This window comes from Harpia harpyja, chromosome 19, assembly GCF_026419915.1.
Source record: "Harpia harpyja isolate bHarHar1 chromosome 19, bHarHar1 primary haplotype, whole genome shotgun sequence".
NCBI lineage: Eukaryota > Metazoa > Chordata > Aves > Accipitriformes > Accipitridae > Harpia > Harpia harpyja.
The window spans coordinates 1,139,588-1,162,923 of record NC_068958.1 but is presented as its reverse complement, the minus strand read 5'-3'; the positions used below and the strand labels follow the sequence as shown (position 1 = coordinate 1,162,923).

At 44.3% G+C, this 23,336-nt stretch overlaps 2 protein-coding genes across 4 annotated transcripts in view; both read right to left on the bottom strand.

The window, feature by feature from the left end:
• Window positions 1–23,336, bottom strand: part of MAPKAP1 (MAPK associated protein 1) — a 109,411-nt gene that overhangs the window by 17,639 nt on the left and 68,436 nt on the right. For 2 of the 3 annotated variants that reach the window (XM_052815908.1, XM_052815907.1), the window contains exons 8-9: window positions 10,527–10,634; window positions 1,829–1,969 (exon numbers count right to left, since the gene is read on the bottom strand). In XM_052815908.1, coding sequence (XP_052671868.1) covers window positions 1,829–1,969; window positions 10,527–10,634 — 249 coding nt within the window. The remainder of the gene's footprint in view (window positions 1–1,828; window positions 1,970–10,526; window positions 10,635–23,336) is intronic. The other variant, XM_052815909.1, reaches the window with a different exon arrangement.
• Window positions 1–23,336, bottom strand: part of HSPA5 (heat shock protein family A (Hsp70) member 5) — a 101,047-nt gene that overhangs the window by 77,072 nt on the left and 639 nt on the right. The gene's annotated exons all lie outside the window — the stretch shown is intronic.

Genomic DNA, 23,336 nt, shown 5'->3' with positions numbered 1-23,336 from the left:
AGTGTTTTCTCCACCACGTCTGGGTTCTGTCACATGTAAAAATCCTTCCTTGTGAAGCCTGGGAAACTGGGACTCACCCCTAAACCCACACGGATATTTTCAGTGCAGCCACTGTACCGTATTTCAGCTAGTCTGACAGCCGATACGCTCCTGCACAGCTACCGACATCATCGATACTGTCAATAAGGAGCAAAGGAATAATTTTGGGTTCTCGGTGTCCTCTAGGAAAACCATCGCTTTGCTACAGCTGCGATATAAAACTGATGACATAAAAATGCTACAGAGAAAAGTCTTTGCAACTGGCCATCATTAAACTGACACAAAATAGCTCCCAAACCACAGTTACTGATGAGCAATGGAAAAAGAAATTAGACATAGTATTTTACATTTCAGATTGTATGGAGCAGTCTGTCACTCACAGAAGATGAACACATTAACACTCAGCAGCCCTAATCCAAATAGCACCTCAATGCTTATTTTACCAGTATTGCTCTTTTAATATCTTAAATAAAATTCAGGAGAAGCCCCAGCAACATACACTTATTTTGACTTTATTTAGAGGTTTTGATGCTGTACATTTGCCCGAACTTTGAATATCCCACTGTGGTTTTCTTTGATTTAAAAAAAAATTAGATTACAAAAATCACATTGTCAGCGTACTGCCATCAAAAATATACAAGTTCACAGATTGTTATAAAAGGGAAATTTTATGGTCCTTACACTACTGGACAGGGTCAGCTCCTTCACTGCTACACAAGTTAAGCCATTTGTTTCATTTAACAGCTATTCTCCCTTAACCATTTATCTTTAGTGATCTGTCATGACCTTTTCAAGCTCTCATTTCTGACACTTTCCAGATACAGTGAGTCAAACTTCACTGGAAGCAAACTATCACACCCAGATAGTTTGCTCAAAAGCAGAAAACATGCCCAGCGCTGTCCTGCTTCAGCACCAGCATATAAATCCTTCCTTAACAAGACAGTTCAAAATAAACTAAGAAAGCCTCTTCTGTAAAAATGAGAGACATATACTTTTATACGTGCTTAAGGATGGAAGAATGAAGAGACTGTAGTGACAATAATACAGGAACTCATATAGTTTAACAATTCTACTGAATTCTACAGAATAAATGTATTTTGTAAACATTACGGCACTTAATATTTTACTGCTGAATCATTTCTTTATGGAAGGTATCTGCAGGAATGTCACAGGTCACCTACCAATGCATCATTAATCAAATTTTCACAATTTAAACACAAAGATAAAAAGCCATTCAATCATTTTAAAACGGTAATGGGGCTTTTATAATTCAAGATTCTGTCATCCCTTGGCCTTCAGGTTTTCAAAAGCATTCAAAAAGCTAATAAGGACAATATAAAACCTTTAGAGAATGCTACTTTTATTTTGTTCCACCTCAAATTTCCACTTGGTCATTAAAATCCTTCAGTCTCAGAAAAGGAAAAACCTACCCATTCCTAATTTTGCATAGCCTCATTTAAAAATAACAAAACAGTTGGCAAGAAGCTTTCCATTAGGAAGTCCAAATTAAAAAAAAGAGATGAGGTCATTAAATAATGGCCTTCTTGCAGAAGAAACATGTGCTAGCTGATTGTGGATAATAAAAATACTGAAGTATTTTCAACTGAAAGCAATTTTTTTCAACTGCTGAAATGCTAGCAACACTTTCAAGTGATACGCTCCACGATAAAACAGACCAACATGATAATGACTGCTTTAAAAATGTCCGAGATGGACAGTTAGCTATTAGAGATGGCCAAAGGTTTGAACCGTTCCATTTTCCTAAGCGTTATAGTACGGATTGATTTACCTAACTGAACATCAGTGGTGAATCGAAGCCTATGGATCATGCTGACTTTGAAGGACTTGTAATGGTGGCTACTGAGCATGTCCTGCACCGTAGCTATATCGATCTGAGGGTCCTCCTCCGAGACCTCTTCTCCTCTTGAACCTGCAAAACAAGCCAACAATAATGAACGAGAAGTTTAAAATACAGCATACGATGCAGCCAGCACGTAAGTATGGCTGTGACGTCTGCAGCTGCAGATGGCTTTTAAAGAAAGAACAAAACGTCTCTGGGAAGAGGAAATTCTCACCCTCCATCCAAAGACAAAATCACTAATTCATTAAGGACTTTACGAGACAAGTTTGCATCCCACACGAAGAGCAGTGCAACGTCCCAGCGGCAGATTCTCCCATCACAAGAGCCACCCCCGGACCGCAGACATCCCCGGGGGCTGGCCCGGTGGGATCCCCTCCGGGACACCCACAGCCTGTCACCCCAGGAAGGCGCCCGGCGAAGGGGGGGCCTGTCCCCAGCCAGGGCAGCATTTGCAGGTGCCGCCCTCGACGTACGCACGAGCACAGTTCTCCCGTGCTTCGGCATCACCCCACGTGGGACGTGACGCTGGCGTCTTGCTGCAGCGCTGGCAACGCCTCGGGCACTCTGAGCTCAGCCCTGCGGCGCCGAAGCTGCGCTTTATTTACTGATTAGTATTCTCATTACTACTGCAGGTACTGGCTTTATAAAAGGTAACATCTCATTAAGCCAAAATGCCAATTACTGAAAAAATATAACGCACTTTAAAGATTTTTTACATTTTATGACGTTGGATTAACACCAATTTAAACATTACTATAATGCGATATATAATTTTGCGCAGAGTAATTTCTATGCCAGCTGCTAATAAAGCATCTCAGCTCTAAATGATCATTCAGATGCTGTTAGATAAAGTGGTATAAATATGTTTGAAAACTGATTTAGCTTCTTACAGAAGATACTGAAGAATGACACATTTTGTTTAATATCCCAGCTAATGTAGTCCTAAAAGCTGAATCAACTGCCAGTTCAGAGTACTAAATTTGCTGCAGGAGATTAATGAAAACTTTATATTTTGCTGAAATTTTAATAATGGGAAGATGAGATGATGGAATTTTAGTACAGGTCTTAAAGATCCAGCAAAGCAGGCTAAGAACTTGTCAGATATTTTTGTATTAATTTTGTTTGAGACTTGCAGAGTTGGAGCAGCCTCAACACTAACACCTCTCACACTGACCTTTCCCTCTGGGGATGTACATTCCCACCCCGTCTGGGGACCTCAGCTCGCAGGGAAGCTACGGCCAGTTTCCACATTTGGGCCCCGATGACAAGGGGACTGTTTGCCAGGACAGGCTACGGCTCCCAGGGGAGGAAAACCCTGGCACTCATCTCAGACACATACTGTTGATGCAGAAGCAGGCTCCCTTTTAACAGGGTAATTTAGAGTTGCAGAAGTACATGCCGTTTGCTTCAGCAAGGGAAACTGTCGGGGTGGTGGCCACAAGCGGCACAAACATAGGCGAGAAAGAAGAAAAACCCCAGCTGAGCACAGAGCATTTTTCCTGCTGGCTGAAAGCATTCCCTTTTCTATCGGATAATTCAGTAACAAATGTCACTGCTTATGATAAATACCTTTCACGTCTGTATCGAAGTAAGGTTAGCATTTGCTGTTAAATGAGTCAAAATACATGTTGAGAGCGTAAAGTAGGAGATGCACGTTTCACAGACGTTAGTCACATAAGCTTTCCACCCAGCGCACAGCAGAGCGGGCGAGAGTGTTGCCCACTCCCCGCCGCTCCCGACACACAACCCAGGACCTTTCTTTGGGGAAGGGGGACAGCAAAGGGTTAAGCTACAAATTGGGACGTGCCATTTGACTTGAAAGAATTCAAAAAATCAAATGAAACAGTCTACCTGTGAATTTATGCAGAGCCATCTTAACATTGCAACCACTCTATGCTCCAGAATGACAAGATAAATTGTAATGGCTCCTTCAGAGACATTACAATGTATTTTGTCAAAGACCCCTGTGTTAATGTCTCTATACTATGGATTATCATAATGTATCATGTCAAACCCTCATGCTGCAGTACTTCAAAGATACACTGAGATATGTCAAACTTTTTGGTGCACTTAAAAGCATCTTGAAACACTGTGGCCCGGCGGTGCCTGAAAGCAAAGCAGGAGGATGGCAATGGCACTGCCGCCCTGCCGTCGAGAGCGAACTGGGACCCTCTTCCACCGATGGAAACCAGTGAAATGCCCGTTCAGCCCTGGCAGCGGCCCCCGGTCACGCAGCCAGCCCCGTCCCTGCAGCATGCGGTCACAACGGCACGTCGCGCTGAGATACGAGCCGCGGCACGGCGCGGTTACACCCGAGCATCCCCCTGCCCGCAGGGGAGTTAGGGGCTGGGGACAGAGAAGGACCCCCCGAGACAGCAACACGGCATGAACCCCAGCAGCGCAGGGGGGGTCACTGCTGGGAGCGGGGAGAGGAACCTTGAGCCCTGCGCACCCCCGTCTGCAGGGAGGTCGTTAGCGCTGCCCCTAACGAAGCCCCGCTCTAGGGTTCAGAGAAGCTGCCTCCTCCCTGTGCCCGCTGCGTCGTGACGGCGGGCGACGAGACTCTCGCCTCTGTGCCAGGGGCAGCACTCCGTACAGCTGGGTTTTAACTACAGCGTTATATGTAAAGAAGGGTTAGCACTGACAAACTGAATCGCTAGCGGTAAGAAATTCGGAAATAACACAAAGAACGGCAACATATTAACCTCATCCCTGCATCTCCTACAAAATGTTCTTAAAATACTTCATACAGACCAAGACCCACCCGATGCTCCACAGGGACTGCTGCCTTTGTGTTCCTAGTCCCCCCGCCTGCCCTCAAACCACTCCAACCTCACCGTCCACACTGAATTACCGTCAAGGTGGGGACTCTACGTGTCAACTTTACACAGCTATTATGAAGCCGAGTCTTCTCGAATTTCACACACCCAAATTAAAAGTATTAGAAAGAAAATTAGCAGCCTGCCAGATCATATGCCAGGGGAAAAAACTGTCACTGTAACTAAAAACGTGCCCACCTTGTCAGTGTCTAAACTGCAGGAGCAGCCAAACAGTGGGATTTTGCTCTGGAAGCCTTTCAGATCCTCCGCGTATCAGTAACCTCTGCCGACTTTGTTTTATGAAGCTTTGTGAATGGATTCAGGTTTACAGAATTTCTACAGTTGCTGCTCTTGGGAGAGCAGCCAGGAACTCCACCATCAAAACAGATCATCTGTCTAAAGATGGCAAGACACGCGGACCCCTGAGGGTGCATTGGATAATAGCAGTAATATCAGTAACAACAGAGAGAAATGCCCTGCAGGGAAAAACCTGACTGCAGAACTTGGCATATTGCTCTTACCCCGCAGCTCTGCGAGGATGTCTGCGAGACTGCCAGCGTTCAGCAGCGGAGGGAAGAGCCATCTCCACCAGCTGATTGGGGGAAAAATCATAAAAATATTTTCCACATGCAAGCAGCTGTGAATAAACCTGTCAAATATTTACAGGCCTGTCAGGGTATTTGTAATGGAGATCACAGCATGGCTTTTGAATGTAAAAGCTTCTGCTTGGGAAGACAATCAAGTAAAGTGGATGCTCCAGGTCTATTATTTAGCCCAAGAGCCGACCCAGCAATATGGCTCTGCTGGCAGAGAGACTGCTCCGTCCTGGGAGGAACAGATTCCTATTCCAGAAACAAACTCCTTCACATAACAACATGGAGACTCAGTTTGCAATGACCTCTGTATTTTTTCCTTATAGTCTACCTAATTAAGATTTGCTTTGTGTAAGAAAAAGTGAAAAAAGCTGGAGTCAGGTGTGGGATAAACAAGGCACAAGATAAGAACCTGCATGAAGTGCAAAGCACAGCTACGAGGGAGGCATTTCCCTTAGCCCAGGAAAGGGGTTTAATTATTGGAGATGTAGGGTATGAAAATCCATGAGCGGAGCAGGAAAAGAACGGCCGAGGGGAAACCCGTGCTTCCGCCCTGCCGTCCCCAAGCCAGGGACCGAGCAACGCGTGGCACAGCTAAACAGGGAGCCTCTTCATTTTCCGGCATCCTGGCACTGCCACATCTGGTGCCAACCCTCCCGCACTACCCTCGGGGCACGTGCGTGGGGGCAGGATGAGAGGCTGGTGCGGGCAGGATGAGAGGCTGGTGCGGGCAGGATGAGAGGCTGGTGCGGGCAGCGACACAGGGCTCAGGCCGGCAGCGCGGCAGCTGCCCGCAGGGGCAGAGCAGCAGACGCCTGCTGCCTGCACGGCCGGCTGGCTCGCCCTGCGCTGGCGGCCACGGCTTCGGCACTCCCCTGGGCAGTACCAGGATAACTTGAGACCAACCTCCCACCACCTTTTACGAGCTCTACTCGTTATCATTGCTTCTGCTCAGCAGCAACTAGAGGCACCCTGGCAGAGCAGCGCCCTGCTGTGCTCGGGGCTGTGCAGACACCGCGCAGGCTGCCCCACGCTGCTGAACTTCGAGTGCAATGTAGGTTAAAATGAACTTAGGCCTGGTTCAGTGGAGAGCGCAGGCAGTCTGTGTTTGCAGACTCCATCTCCTGGACAGAACTGCAGACACCGCACGGCTGATGACGTTCTCACCGAAATGTTTTTAAATGCCTAAAACCAAAGCCGCCATGTGAGAACGCGTGGTGCTGGATGGAGGGAGATCCCATACAGAAGCGTATGCATTCCATGCAGCTACGTGTCTTTTCTTTATCCATCTGATTGTTAACAACTCTCCCGTCTCAGTCCTCATCAGAGGAAGGACCTCCCAGCCAGTCAGACTGCTCTCCATCTCTGCTCAGACTACTTGTGCAGCAGAACCATACAAAACATTAAACCACAGCCTCCTACTTTTAAAAAACACGAGAGTGGTGTTTTCTGCCCACAGAAGCTGAAGGAAAAGCAAAAATGGTATCAAGGGCTACATACTTCTACTCTTTAAGATGGCCACTGTGGTGAAGCACTATGGTATTTCGGAAGTCACAGTCATGGCACTAGTTTGCAGTCTCTAGATTTCATGGTCACCCAGAAAATGGACATCTTTCCCAGTCTGGAAACAACAGTTGAAGATCTTTACTCTGTTGTTGGGGTTTTTTTGCTTTGTTCTGTTTCATTTTTTAAAAACCAGATTCAGTATAGAGATAGTATTTTTGTTCTAGTACTTGAACTACTGTGAAATACAGAGTTATATTTGTAACTCAGTCCAATCTCCTCATAGAAAATCTTGATTTTCAAATGAGACAAACAGTAATGAAACAACAGGCACCAGAAGCATGAGTCTGAAAATAAGTAAGAAGCTAAAATAAGGAGCCTTATCCAAAAGGGACTCCTGTAAGCACTGGAGGACATATAAAAATGACACATTAGTAATATCAGAATATTGAAATGCTGTATGTAGCCTATTAAAGAGCAAGTGAACCTGTATTTCCTCGATAAAACAACAAAATATAAAGTTAACTGCGTTGCAAAAATGTCCCTTATTACTTTAATGTACTAGTATATTGCTTAATGAAAGTTCTTAATTGTAATACAATTAATTACATACACAGAGTCCCCAATTACATTTTCCAATAAGACATGGGCTTTGGTACAGGTCTAAAGGCACTAAACCAATTTTAATATATTAAGACCAATTTCCCTTGAATACTAATTACTATCTAATGATAAAATGAGAAAGAGGAACTTTCCAGAAGTAAGATGGTAAGAATAAAACTAAATTAGCCATGAACAGTTTGCTACTACACATAAAAGCATTTCACATTACAAAGTGCAGGCTTTTAGTTTAAAGATAAATCTTTGTGCGAGTTAAAAAGTTCTGCATACTGGAAACAGTTTATTAGTTTGAATGCTATTAGTAAATGTTGGATAGATAGGGGATTTCTCCATACATATTTCTCAATAATGGATAGTTTTCTGTTTCATTTAATACCCTGAAATATAAACTTTCTATTTGCCCAAAGGAAACTGGCAGCTATTTTACTAGCAGATGTTTGGCATCATACACATATATATATATATTTATAAATGAATATGAGACTATGAAGAGCACATTTACAAATAATAGCTGTTATAACAGAGTTTTTCCTGACTGGCATATCCAAGCTAGAAGTATTTCAAATAAAAACAAAATGCACAAAATGAATATTTCATTTTGACGTTAGGATTTTCAAGCTATTATTTTATTAACAGTGCAAAACTGTCAATATTTCTATCCTAATGCCACACCAAAAGATAGCTCCTTAAGCACTACAAAATCCAATTTCTTACTGTGTATTGGGGGAACCAGGCTATGTACAACACATGAATTATGACTGATCTTATATACTGTATTGTCCTTGAACATCTATGTGTGTAGAGAGTTAACTGCATGGGTGTTTCATATATATCCCCGAGCAGGGACAATGGAAGATCACTTTAAATTCACCCACATTTTGGGGGTGAAACTATAAGCAGAAGATTTCTCCTGCATTCCTTATTTGAGTTTGGTATCAATTCAGAAAACATTCAGTAATAGCACAGCAGAAAAGAGACAGAATTCATGTAAGCATTTATTATTTTGCCTAGATTACTGTCAGCCTTGAACAAACTAAAACAGTGACCTGCTCTTGAACTCTACAGAGTCCAAGTGTCTGTTTTGCCTTCGCTTTTCCATGTTGCAGGTGCTGGCTGACAAACACGAGACCCACGAATGGGACAAAAAGCCACCACCTACTGATGTGATGCCACCGCAGCAGAGGAGGATGGCAGCTGCGGCAGCACCGGGAGCCCTTGGGGTCCAGCCCAGGGTGTTTCCCATTACGGGGAAATCACCATCCTAGCAAGGGGCTCCAGATCACCCTCTTAGATGGGCACCATCGATGTGCTTAACGAGGGCCAGGAGAGCTCACGAATTAAGCGTACTTTTGACATGACAGCCTCAGGGATCTATCCTACGCCTTCCCACGTTCTGTTCTGCCGAGGAGCTTGCTTCTGTGTCCCTTCGCCGAGGAGGGAAGAGGAGCAGTCGCTGCACAAGGACTTCAGGGAAAGGGAAAAGTGTTCCCTCAACATTACGACTGAGACAAGGCCTCTGAGGCTCTCCTGGAGCATTTGCTACTTACTGGTGCGGAGTAGACCGAATGCCTCCTGCTAAACCACTTACAAACTTAGGACAGATTTACTATTAAAGTAATGGCACAACCTGCACCTCGTTACTCATGACAGCTAAGAGCATCAGTAGATATAGCTACAAGCAACAGCATGGATTTCTCCACAGATGATGAAAATACGTTAAAAATGCAGTATATACAATATACTTTTACTTACAGAGCCTGGATAAAAAATTGTTATTTTTAATCAAAACGTGCAAAACCTATGAAAGTATGACTATTATGTATCTTTTCATAGATTAAAAATTGATGCAAAAAGAATAGCTGGGATGCAGACGTCAGGGAATTCTGGCTTGTGGAAGAGTGCAACTTGATTAGTGAGGTTAAAATTGCTCCATTTCCTCATGCACAGCACCCCTGCTACCTTCTGTGCATTCTCTCCTACAGTTTCTTAGAACCATTTAATGAAGAAATGAACCAGGAGCATCAAGAATATTTTGGGAGCAAGTCCCACTCTACGGAGAACGGCAGCCAAAACTGCAAGTGCTTAATCTCAGCTCCAGCACTGATGTACCACCAGAGAGCTCGTGGCAGCTGCGTCTCACCTCTGCTATGCCTTAAATGTCTACTGCTTGCCACTGGAATTAGGAGGTACTTCAGGGATGCTCTGCTGTCATTCTAGGATAAAATATGAAATGCTATAGCCAAAAAGCACAAATGGAAAGGTCTAATCTTTGTAAAGAAAGAAAAAACTCTTCTATTACTTGAAACAGGCTCTTACTATGATTGTTTGCAGCAAACACTCTGAGCATGGTCTTGGCTGAGAGCACGAATGCTACTGGGTTCCTCATTAGTACAATCAACATTTTTACAGCTGAATTAAAATGGAATGACAAAAACCCCAAAACTGAGAGCATGACTGTTGGAAAGGATGAAGGATGGACCAAAATGCTATGGAGGACAAACACAAATCAATGTTAAATGTTTTTTTTAAAAGTTTCATATAATTCATTCTAAAGAAATAAATCAGGAAATAATATTAGCACCATTAAACCAGTAACAGAATAAAAGTATTTGAGCAGAGCTGGAGAGAAGATTGTCTGTCTAGCACTTAAAAAAATCATCAAGCTGCTCTAGTTATATCTGCATGGTTAATTTCTTTAAATTCTATTAGAAAAAAATCAGTGCCTCTAACAGCTGTATTGAGATGGCAAAATATACTGCAGACCAATCTCTTTATTCACTAAGCAATGCCTGCAACAGAAAAAGTTTCATATTTCCAGTGTTTTTCAGGGTTGGTCATAACTTTACAGAGCAGAGTTTAACAGAAAAAGATTAATCATGAAGTGATAAACAGGATGCAGACTATTTACTAGAAGGTATGAAATCCATCATTTCCCTCTGGAATATTGTTTTGGCACAACTGAAAAGTGCCTCGGGAAAGAGAGTCTCAACAAAACTTACTTGCCCAGACAGTACAGCTTGTATTCCAAAATACATAACTTATGTGAGTTTAAGCAATTTACAAGAGCAAAAGTGAAAAGGGGAAACATACTGTTCTCCCGGACAAGGCAGAATTCCAAAGTGCTCTGGCTCTCCAAGGTACAGTCTAAATCTACTGGGACATTAGGTTCACTCTGCTTCTCCAGCCGATACTGAGGACCTGAAACATAAAGTAACTTGTAAAATCATCTGTTTTCTAACAAAGTGATGGCTTATCACGTTCAACTAACATGAGATTACTTGTAGCCTAGAAGTAAGGCAGGTAGATGTTTATGTTTCAAAGCTCTTTGCCAAAGGGAAGGGCCCTATCATAGAAAGGTGGAGGATGGCGTGCAAGGAAACAACACGTTCCGCTCATCTTCAGCTGTCTAACAACGCTAGCTGACAAACTCTTGTCCGACATTTCTTGTATTATTCCTACACTAGATGAGCCTGTATTAAATACCCTGCCCATGCCACAAGACAGGGGTATTGCCTGTTGTAAGAAATATCTACTCAGACCTTGGTGTATATCTATGTTGTATTATTTGGGCATCCTTCCTGATGTGAAAAAGCACAGTGTGTTTGCTCCCCTTTGCTCTGCCCTCTCTGTGGCTCTTCACAGACTGAAGACAGGCTGCTGTGAACGTTACCCCGGCCGCTGTTTGCGGGGGACAGAGCCCCTTCCCGCGCTGCCCGGGGCTGCGGCACACCGCAGCCCAGCCCCACGAGCCATGCTGGCCCAGACAGGAGCCACCCTGCATACCCAGGCGCATTACTCTTCCAGGTTGGGATTAAAGCCCGCTGCTTGAGCGCACGCTCAACGAAACGTACACTCAGACCCTCCGCAGGCGTGGAAAGCCAAGAAAAGCCTGGCCACGCAGGTAAGGCTGCCGCAGCCTCGAGTGGTACCTGCACAGAGCACTGAGAAGTACCTGGAAGGGAAAGCAGCCCTTCTTTTATGAATTGTGTTTTGTCATGAAAATCAGCTCCATGACACCCAATTTGGCTATTTCTACCACTGCCAATGGTGCATTTCTCAAAAGGCTGTACTTCTGAAGGGCGGGGTAAGGACCTCCTTACCCATCAGCAGCAATCGGCACCGCTTTCCAGGCTGAGTTGGGACAACGTGCCGGGTGGAGTTTGGCATCACCCAGCAGCTCAACGGCTGCAAGGAGCAGAAAGGGTCAGAGAGATGGACTTTGTCTTTTTCCAGGGATCTGTACACTGTTAACATTGAACTGCATTCAAACATAAGCACGTACAGATGCTGTTGCTTCAAATGAATTATTTTCATATACATGGCATTTAATTGTAGATCTTCAAGATTCAGGTACCAACTTCCTTCTTCTCAAACCAAATCACTGAAGGAGAGATGATACTACTTAAAAAAACTGTTTTCCAACTACAGAAAACATATTACAAGATTGTTTTGACAAAAATTAGGCCACTTTTTAAAAAAAAAAAAATCTTTCAGTTTAACGGATCCTTAAACTATATGCCTTAACTGGAACAAAAAAAGAACACACTAATACAATTCCAGGTGAAACCCCTGTAAGCCAGGTCCAGGCCTGCTGTCCGAACAGCAGGCGGGAGAGGACCCAACGGCTGAGAGGGGTGACTCGGGTAAGCCAAACTCCATGCGGGACCCCAGGCAGAAGAAAAGCCACTTCCAAAGGCAGGAGCTGGAGGAGGCAGACGAGCTCCCGTCCTCGCTGCACCCCCAAGCAGCACAGGGCGGATCTCCACTCCTGCTCACACCCGAGAGCTGAAGTGCACACAAAGTTCTCAGCTGTGTAATTTCTGTATGATCCAGTAAAATAATGCTAAACAGATACCCGAAAAAATTTAAGTGACGCAAAGCACCTTTTAAACAGGTCTTAATGTAACTAAAAAACTAGAACTGAAATAACTGAAATCTATTACCTCTTTATCAGTACTTAAAATATTTCTGAATGTTTCCTGACTTTGAATTATGATAGTATATGATGAAATATTTAAAACATATAAAAAAATTAAGTATTTTAGCCTCAGATGGCATGCCTAAGAAATGGAATTTGTTAGCCAATTAATTTTAAATTTACTACAGCAGAATTTCAATTACAGCTTCTCATTTCGTCTCCCCAGAAGCCATGTGAAGCGCTCGCTGCACGGCCCAAGCGCGTTCCACTCCCGAAGTGGAACATTATTTCTCCGTAAAATGGAGCCCCCTTATTCCCGGTGACTCTCAGAGCAGATACAGAGCCAGGCTATTTGCAGGCCACAGGAGGAAAGCACAACTGCTCCCTCCCTGCCCAGTGCAATCAGCAACTGCATATGTAGCTGGTCGAAGCATTTACAGAACAAACCGCACTCAAGAAACAGCAGAGATGTCTCATACCAGCACAAACAACAGAAAGGCAAATATATACAGCACCATCATTTCTCCTCTGCCAGCTACTGGAAATGTGATTAAAAATTTAAAATAAATTAAATAAACAGAGGCCTGGCTTGTTAGGCTCAAGCAAAATATACTGTATTGAAACAAATATCAAAGTGGTAAATCAATTTGTATTTAAAAACTGGTGTAGGTTTAAAAACAGAATCAGCGACAGCAAAACCTGCTTGCTTTGTCTGTTGGGAAGAAGTACCTTCCACAGGTTCCCAAACTACATCCAAATGCTGAATAATACCCAGCAACGACAAAGCTAGCAGAACTGTTGGTTCCCATGTGAACGTCTGTGTTCTTGGTTCCTGGTACCAAATCCCTAACTCCAAGTGCTCCTACCGCAGACGGGGTCTCTTGCCTCCACCACAGCCTCAGCCCACGATCACCAGGACCGGGATCTGCTGACGCCAGCGCCCATCACTGCGTCCCAGCTCCCTGGTTCTTCATTACAGCCCCTCTCTCACCCCTACCCAAAACCATGTAAAACCAGAGCAGAGGAAGAAGTGAAATGAGCCTCTCTCGGAACTATTAACAGTTGGGCAGGCCTCCCTGAGCACGGTGCAGCAAGAGCCGCCGCTCCGCTCCCAGCCCCAGCCTCGCCTGGCACCTCCGCAGGTGCCCTCTCAGGTGGATGAACCCAGAACACGTGTGTGATGAGCCAAGCAGATCCATTCCATAAAACGCACTTCTAAGTATTATACCTTCATCTATCCACCAAATCATTTCTATTTGTACAATTTTCTTTCATTCGCTCAGTGCTGCGCGAGAGCTGCTGCAGGGGACTGGCACTGAACCACATGCTGCGCTCTCCAGCACAGAGAGATGGACTCGCCGCTGGGTTTCTGAGACAGTGGGATGGGGCGAAAGGACAGATGTCAACGCTACCAAAGCCTTAAACTTATCAGAGAATCATATGCACATGATGACAAGGGGACAAGGTTAAAAGCAGGAGCTTGGCAGCGGTTTACCATCCCTCTGCGTGGATCCAGTTCCACCAGCTGGATCTACTCAAAAGAACAGCATCGCCCACCTCAGAAACAATCCTCATGCTGTTGAACAAGCTTCCCGCCATCCTGCGGAGAGCCATCGATGATCACACCCCTCAACACCACCATGCCAATGTCAAAGGATGATTTTTACCTGGAGCAACTTGAGAATTCTGTGAGCAGGTAAATTGTTTTATCCAGTTTGTGTCAAGACTGTATTAATAAAGCAATGAGATAGAGCTACAGATCAGAAACCAAGGCCACCTTTAAAACAAAAATACTAAGAAATTAATAAAAAAGTGTAAAAGGATTTTTAGAGAGTATGTACTCTTAAATAATGTATTTTAAATATCTGTACACATTTACATGACCTTTTACTTCACAACAGATGAAAAAAGTTAGGCTGATTCTGTGGAGAAGTTTTACTACCAGACTTCTCCTGCAAGTTCAAATGATGTCATTGTAGCAGAAATATTAGGTAATTTAATGGTCTCCAAACAGAATACTGCTCTGGGAATTTCAACAAAATTTCAAGTGGTAATACCGAAGCTGGATTTTATGGATTTCTGTAATCTGATGCAAATGCTCCACGCAGTTGTAAAACAAACCTTTAAAATCCTGGCACAGACGGTCCTGGCCCGCGACCCAGGCAGAGCTCTCCCGCTGACGGCAGGGACTGCTGCTCCAGCACGTCCTGCATCCAGCGGCATCGGGCTGGGGCTGCAGCCCCGGGCTCTCACACAACGCTGCTCGCTGGAGCAAGGGGGGAGAGTAAATCATGTGTATTATGTTCCACCGCCAAGCTGGGAGTGAGTACGTTGAAATTCAAGTTACCAGGGCAAAATATCCAGAAGACAAAGCTAATGAATGTGAACCCCTCTTCTAGTTCTGGAATTTTGTCACAAATACTTGGAGAGAGAGAAACTGTTGCTGGGTTAAAGCAAGCAGGAGAAACAAGTGTTCTTGTGTCTGGAGAGGAAGGAGGGAACCAAGGCAGCAGCCTGAAACGAGCCACAAAATGGTGAAAGAGAAGTGGCTATACCTTCAAGCAAACTCTTTTTGTTCAAAAACCAGCAGAGGTTTGTTTGGGGCCCCCGAGGCCCCCCAGGAGAGCCTGAGAGCTCTCTCTGGGCCCCTTCTCCACCAGATCTGGTGGCCTGAGGCGTTAGGTCTTCTCCGTTCTTGGGCCGCGCCACTGGCAAAGCGTCCCGCACGCAGGAGCGGGTGCCTAAGCCACGTACTGCAAATACGACCAGCAACAGCAGTTTTTCTCTTCTAGACCCGTTCTGGTGTACTGACAGACCAGCAGCCGCGGAGGAACGGGGCTGGCTTCGACAGACAGACAGACAGACAGACAGAGCTGCTCGCTCCCAGGGCCACGCTCCCCGTCCCTGGAGCCGGGCGCTCGCACACCTCGCCCGCGGAGCTGATCCTCCATAACACACCTCCCTCCCGCTGAAATCCCCATTTAACCGTCCACACCGTGGCTTCTGCCTACAGATATCCACTGTGCTTCATTATTTCAAGATACCCCTTTAAACAGAGGAAGGTTTGTCAGGAATTAAAAACGAACACGGAAACAACCCCCAGTACTACATCCACAGCTTTCCTATGGCACAATACAAAGGTGCCCCAGGAAGAATCCCACCGCATAATCAAATTAAGCAGCTCTCTTACAAAAGGCGAATGGCCACCCGCATAACAACAAACCAATTCTGTTGCCATTTAAGCTGCAAAGCCTTCAGAATGGGGTTTTGAAAGCATGACCCATCAGTTCTAATTTTTAAAACTTATCCCTTCAGTCAAGACTAGAAAAAGGCCCATTCCAACTTTTATCTTCACTACAAAGTGCTGTTATCTTGGGCTGATGTCAGGAGCTCTATCTCTCTTTCTGCTGACAAGCAGAGACGAGAGAGATAAGATTGGGAACGAATCTCACTTCTCTGAGTAAATAAATAATCAATACTCATCTAAATGTAAATGAGAAAGTATCCCCCTCTGATAACAGGGCTCTTATCAAACAGCCAATTTTCTACAGACATTTGGCCTCAACCAAATCACCATCATTCAGCCCCAGCCTAATGGCTAAAAATCGTAACTAAATTGAACCGATCACCAGAGATCAACTAAGTTCAGCCATGGCTACTACAGGTTCAAATGTTTGGAATGCAATTTTTCCCCCATTAACTTTCAATAGCAATGAAGAATACCACGGTCAGGGGTTGAATCTGCACAATAAACAAACACTAACACTTAAAAAGAGAATGAGGCTTCAAAGAAAACCCCAAACAAAACCCATCTCCATCTCCAAACTAGTTAATAGGGTAAAATAAGGATTATAGAAAGACTTACCTCAGTATTTAATGTTTGTGAAGTTGTCAAACCTAAACTAAAAAGACTCATATAAACAAGAAACCCCAAATAGTTTAAAACTGAACCTATATTTTACAGTGTTAGTCTCTGCAACAAAACACATTGCTATGTCCTATTTATCCCTTATCTTTACCTCCCTCTCAAGAGCTCCTATAATTCTCAAAAAAGTCCCAGTTCCAGCTATGCTCTTTGTCAGCTGTTTCTGCTCCCTTTATGGTCCATGCATTCGTTCAAAACACTTTTGAATTTCTGATTTCCATAACACTGACCTCCAGAATTTATTGCGCTGTATGAGAAAAAGAATTCCCTTTTGTTTCAAAAAGCCATTGCCAAGCCACTGCTTTCGGGGCATGCAGTTCTTGTCTTCTGAACAACCGTGATAAAACCCTCCCAATTTACCGTTTCTACCACATGCACTTCATAGACTTCTCTTGTACCCAGTCATGCCTTTTCCAAACTAGAAAAGATCTTCTCTCCTTAGCATCTACTCCTCATTTCACATGTCTGATCCATTTTTGCACTCATCCATTTCTGTATCTTTTTACTTCTATATTACCCTTTTTGAGATAAAATATAACAATTAAGATGCGGGCACATCATGATTTATGAACTGGCATAGTAATGTTTTCTGTTTTGTTCTTTACTCCTTTCCCAATTTCTGATGTTCAATTTGTCTTTCTGACTGCTCCTAAGCACTGAGCTGAAGTGTTCAGAGAACTACCCATGACGACTCCAGGATACTTTTCTTGACTGATGGAAGGTAATTAGAGCCCATCATTGTATACATATAGTTACGGCTGCTTTCCACCATGTATATTATTTGGCACTCATTGACACTGAATTCCCTCTCTCATTTTATTGTCCCGTCACTCAGCATTGTGAGATACCTCTGCAGTGCTTCACAGACAGCTTTTATTTGCACTATTCTTACTTCTTTTGTATCAACAGCACATTTTGTCACATCAGCATTCACATCCTTTTCCATGCCCCACATTAACGGAACAATGCAGGTTCTACCAGTTCCAGTGGAACTCCACCAGTAACCTAGTTACTAATAATGGAGGGCCATTATTCCTATTCTTTGTTTCCTGTCTTTTAATCAATTATTAATCCATGTGAGGATCCTCCTTCTCATCCTGTGACAGCTTAATTGCTCTATAAGCCTTTGTCAAATCTTTTTTGGAAATCTAAGCATGCTATATAAAACACATCATCCTTGTTCAGATGGTCTCTGACTTCCTCAAAGACTGCTCACCGGTTTCTGAGGCACAACCTGCTCTAAAAAACTATGCCGATTTTTCTCCTCAGTATATTGCATTTGTCCGCATGTCATCTATTAATTCTACTCTTTGCTACAATTTTGTTTTACAATTTTGCAGTTTGCCTGGTAAGGAAGCCAAGGTATACTGGTCTCTCCTTGAACTCCTTCAACAAACACTTGCCACTACCCACACTCGAGAGAGCAGCAGATACGAGCAACATATTATACATCATATTTAACAGTACAGCATCTTCATATCTGACCTCTACCAAACATCTCGGTGACTATGGTCTGCTTGTGGTGTGTGGTTACTGTTCGCAGATTAGTTTTAAAGCTCACTCTCCTAGCACAGGTCCTCTGACAACTCTCTACAGAAAAACGCTCTGGCACAAGAACATCGTCAGCCTCCAAACGCCAGACCTGCTGAGGCCTGCAGCAGAAAGGGGTACGCACCCCACCGTATTTCAGCAGAACTGTAAAACTCGTCTGGTTTTGCAGCAAATGAAGACCCGTCCCCGGTGAGCCAGCAAACGCTACGCCAAGAGCTACGAGACAGCCTGCATGTCCATGGTGGTGAAGGACGTCCTATTTTGGCCCATCACCCAAAACAATTGCCGAAGTTTGTACGGTGCTGTAGGAGGATTTCCCCGTCTCTGTACGGCCAGCCCCATCGCGCTCCCTCGCCCGCCTCTCCCACACGGCCTGGGCTGCGCTCGCACAAGAGCCGGCATCGCAGCATGGGGACGGCGCGGTGGCCGACCGAGGACGCGTCACACCAAGTCGCGCTAACCCGGAGGAAAGCGCGGGAGCACGCCGCCGCCGCAGCGCTGCCGGCACGAGTGCTCCTGCGCATACGGCTGTAATTCCAAAATAACACATGAAAAATCAGAAAGGTACAGGCAGTTAGGCAGTCATCGCCTAATAGCCAAGGCGGTAGATGCCAGAAAGACAGTAAATAAGCAGAAGTGAACATGAGCTATGTTTCAGGCTCTGTCCACGTACAGAACTAAGACAGGAAAGTAGTCAAAAGAAAACAGTTGATAAACATTTAATGTTGATATCTGGGGTACTTTCCTATTTCAGGTTTCTCCTTTCACAAGGATACATGATTTATTGCTTCACTGCTCCAACCCTAGGTTTTGAAAGTGTGATTTCTTTTGAGTTTAAACTATATTTATATTTATTTTTTTGTTATCACTTTTTTATTATTGCTATAGGAAATATTTGCTGGAAATATGTTGCAGCTATTACAAGGTCATAAAAAAGAGGAGGTTTATGTATTTCTATCATTTCAAATAGTCTGTCAGAAAGTATCAGTCGCGCTAAGTGTAAGACTACTGGATTCCAGCTTTCCCTCTGCCAGCACATGGGCAGCATATGGAAGAATTAAAATAGCTCCATGCGGATGCTCCTTGGGTGCTGGCTGGGAGTACGCGAACCGAGGCATCGCAGCGTCCTCCGGGAGGTCCTCCCTGGGGCGCAGTCTGCCTCTGGAGAGGCACGGATGAAGACCAGCTTTCCCATCAATGCCGGACACTGACCCTGGGCTAGAAGATGAATACTGGGCAAGGACTATAAACAAAAGAGGACTGGAAGAGGGAGAGGGATCGATAACGCTGCGGAGAGCACAGAAACTGGGAACAGAGAGAGGTCTCAGGCCTCCTTCTGTAGGATTTTTCTTAGAACATGACAGAAGGGGCAAGGATTCCATTGTGTGCTTGGCAATGACAATAAAACAACAGAAAATATGTAAACAGTTTGAGAGGAAATAGCTGTAAAGCCAGAATGTTTACATCTCAAATCCTACTACTATGAGGACATCTTAAATCTGTTTATCCATTAAAAATCCCCAAAGCCCCTCAACACCTCTGAAGTGGAATAAAGATTTTATCATTACAAATGCAAATACTGGTTAATAAATAAAGATATTTAAATAGTGAAAACAAACTTTTAACATTACGCCCAAGCATGAGACTTTTTTTTTAGTCCAATCTGTTTTTTCTTTACTTGCACTGTTGTGACATTACTGAATTTTACATACAGTTATCTGCTGCTCTCCGCAGAAATACAGATGGTTTTTGTAGAAATAAACAGTCATTTATATGAAACAATTGTAAAATAGTTTATGGAAACCAGTGGTGTAATGCATTCAAATAAATGCCAGGACCGGCTGATGGAGAGCCAAGGTGTTAAATCACACTGCTTAAGAATTCAGCTGTGGGAAACAGATAGTAAATCCAGAGTGACAGAATTTCCAGTGATGGCAAAGGTTTCTGACATCTAGTCCAGTACACAAAAACTACAGCAGTTCAAACCCATTTTACTTAACACTACCTTGACAGCCAGTGAAATTAAAGAATTTAGTCAAAAGCCCCTTAAAAAGAAACAAACACTTCATTTATGTATTGCTTTTTTGTAGAATAGAAAACATGCAGCATAACTAGCAGCAAACCAGCCTTTGCAAAATATTAACAGAAGTGCTTTATTTAATTGCTACTATAGACTTTCATTCTTTTTGCATTAGCAACATACAGCTCTAAATAAAGCTGAAAGGAGAAAGAAATCATCATGTTTAATCTAGAACGTAATGTACCTATAACAGAAATACAATATACAGATTTTTTTTTTTTAATCACAAATTTAAGGGACAATGTCAGGGCAAGCAGCTGTACAGGTTACTGGCAGGGCAGTACACACTACAGCTAACACACCCTACGTCCCCTCCACAGTCTGCTACCCAAAAGACGGCACCAGTGTGAACATCCTGCGATCCAAGCTCAGATGGTTATTTGTGATGCAGATCACCTTGAGGTCTCTGTATTACTGACTTGGATTATGAAGTGGGAAAGGTGCTTTCTATAAGTATCTAATAAGATCTATAAGTAATAGTATTGCAGCAAGGGGCAATACAACCACCCAGATGGGTCCATTACAGGCTTCACAAAAAACTAGCAGGAAGGAGATGGTCCCGTGAATGTACCCAGTGTCTTCCTTCATGAGAGTGGATAAGGTAAACAAAAAAGTCTCTATCATCCAAACACTGAACTGCAGAATTTAAAATGTCACATAAATTACAGCTTTATTACCAATCCAGAAGAACCAATAAAGGTATGATTCCAATACCAACAGCTCTAAAATAGACTCAGTTCAATATTTCACTTTCATTTCAGAGGCCAGGCATGAAAAATTTTCCTCAACCATTCGGGCTGATGTCCAGAATCCCATCAGCCCAAACGCACAGGACTAACGAGCTATTTCTATTCTGACAAACTATTCACAAACTTTTTTCCCTGATGAGCTGTTCCACGTACACCAACATCCCTGTCCCTCCGTCACATCAGTGTCTGCTCAGCATCAGCAGGCTGGTGAGAAAGGGCTTGCTGAAATAAATTATTACTGCTGCAAAACAGAGATGGAGTTTGTAGGCAGAAGGAAATCATTTCAAGCAGCCTCTATCACATCCTCTCCAGCACAGAGGGTCTCACCCTGCACAACACCAATCCTGCTGAGGAAAATCTGCTATGAAAATAACAAGCAGGCAATCCTTCCTCTTTCCCTAACACACATCACGGCAGAGAGCAAGCGAGCATCTGACCCAAACACAACTCTGGGAACGTGGGGGCAGAGGGTGCTGAGCAGGAGGGGCAAGGAAAGCCACAACCCGGCAGCAGCGAGCCCCTCCGAGGAGCAGCCGCAGGACCGGACAGCCAGCTCCTTACCACTGCATGGGACCGCCAAACACGGAGAAAGCTGGGACAACTGGGGCTATACATTTACACTTATGCCTTTTTTACTGTGTTGCCTCTTTGGTGAAAGGGGGGCAAGCAAGCAGGAGAGTCTTGACCAAGGATCTGCAAATACTGATGTTCTTTTTAATTTAAATCCTGCTAATATAAACAGCTTAATGCAAGGAAAACCAGGATTTCTGAAGTATTTCCAGGTAAAGCCATTCATAACTGGGGGCAGAAGACTCTGCGGGGATGCTATAATTATCCAAAACAAAGCACTGAAAGCCAAAGAAACTCAAAACTACCATTAAGCAGAAAAGCATGCATGTAAACACAAGGAAATACAAATTAATTGGCTTTTCACTGTCACAGATGCTGGGGCTTCCGTCTCTTAAAGAGTCAGAGCAAACATATGCATCGCCTACTCTAACATACTTACTTTTAAATTTAAACTCCTCAGTTACCATTATTCAACGACACTATCAAACTTTAATGACAGTTATTCTAATTGTGCTTCATCTCTTAAAAATGCCTTAATCACAGGGCTGTGGTTTTACATAGTTTATCTTCCCAATTCTCCTTTTAAAAAAAAAAAAATATATATAAATAAATAAATATATAAGCAATAAAAATACACACCACACCCCTTTCCAGCCATTTCTTTTTGTCCTATTCCCCTGCCTGCAAGATGGGGATGAGAAAGCAAAACTCAAGCAAGACCTGCAGTTCCTCCAGCAGCAAGAGCAGCCAAGGAACAGGATTCTCCATTTCCAGCTGCCCCAGCCCCAACGCCGACACCGCGGGGCCAGCCAGCGGTGCAGCGGGCTGGCCAGCATCAGGAAGGACTTTAACGGTTCTTTCCTGGCCTTAACACCTACAGCCCGTTAGTTCCTACTCTCCTGTGCTTTCCAACACCCTGATAACCCCCACCGTGAACTGGGAGAGCAGGCACCATCCAAAAGATGCTCAGAATTAGCACTTTTCCTTATACTTTGTTTTTTCCTGCTGCATGCAACCACCCCCTTGGAAAGGAGAGCCACCACCCCTGCTCCAAAGGGCAGCTGCAGCTCCGGGTGCCTGGGGGGGCCAGGGACAGCCTGCCCTGAGCCAGGCAGGGTCCTGCGGGGGGGCCGGAGATGGGCTCCCCAGCCGACTCCGCTCCTGCCGAGAGCACAGGCTCACAGCAAGGTCCCTTGGGAACTCCCAGCAGCCAGGCATCAGGGTCTCAATCTTCTGATGAAAGGGAAACATTTATTGACGGAGAACAACAGGGAAAATTTTCATTAATGCCGACAGTCATCTCAAGGCAACCAACACGTAAGAGTCCAAAGAGTTTAATCTATTTAGGAACTTACAAGAGTTATAGTCTGTTCTGGGGATTATCAGGGATATTTTTAAAAGTCGCAGTGTTACATTTCTTTAAAGACCTAACTTTCAACAATTTAGAAATTAAAATGGAAACATGTACATGACAGGAAGCAGATTCCACGTTCGAAATCTAAGGCGTAGTTTCAGGAGAGCCATTCTGCACATGCAACAGAGACCCTGGGCGCCCTCGCTCTAGATACCGGATTTGCTGAGGACCCCACAGAAATATATCTGCCTTCACAACTGAAGATGACCTGCTCCACGGAGGGAGCAAATCTGCACGTTATAATCGGCTCCCGTCCTGCCTCTTCACTGCCAGCCTGCCCTGCCTGTAGCCACTGCTGCACTCCCGCGCTGCCAGCCCGACCCGCTCTCCTCCCTTTCTCCGGCCACGGGCACACGGAGCCGTCGTGCCCCTTCCCGGCACTCTGGGAATGCCAGCTCTCCTTAGCATCTGCGGGAGGCAGGAACAAGACAAATCGAACACAGCACCACAGCATCAATGCCAAGTATTTAGAAGCATAACTGCCGAGATAGTCCAGAAATAGAAAAATCGTGGGACAGGTTTAAACGAAAACCTTCAGCGTTACGGCATCTGCACGATTTCCCTTGGGCCTGGCGGGGTGCTTGACAATAAGTGGTTTTTCACACAAATAGTATCTTCGTATTGCAGTTTTTGCTTATCTCCCGTCTAAGTTTTGAATAAAATGTGTTTATAAACAGTTTCAGAAGCATGTTT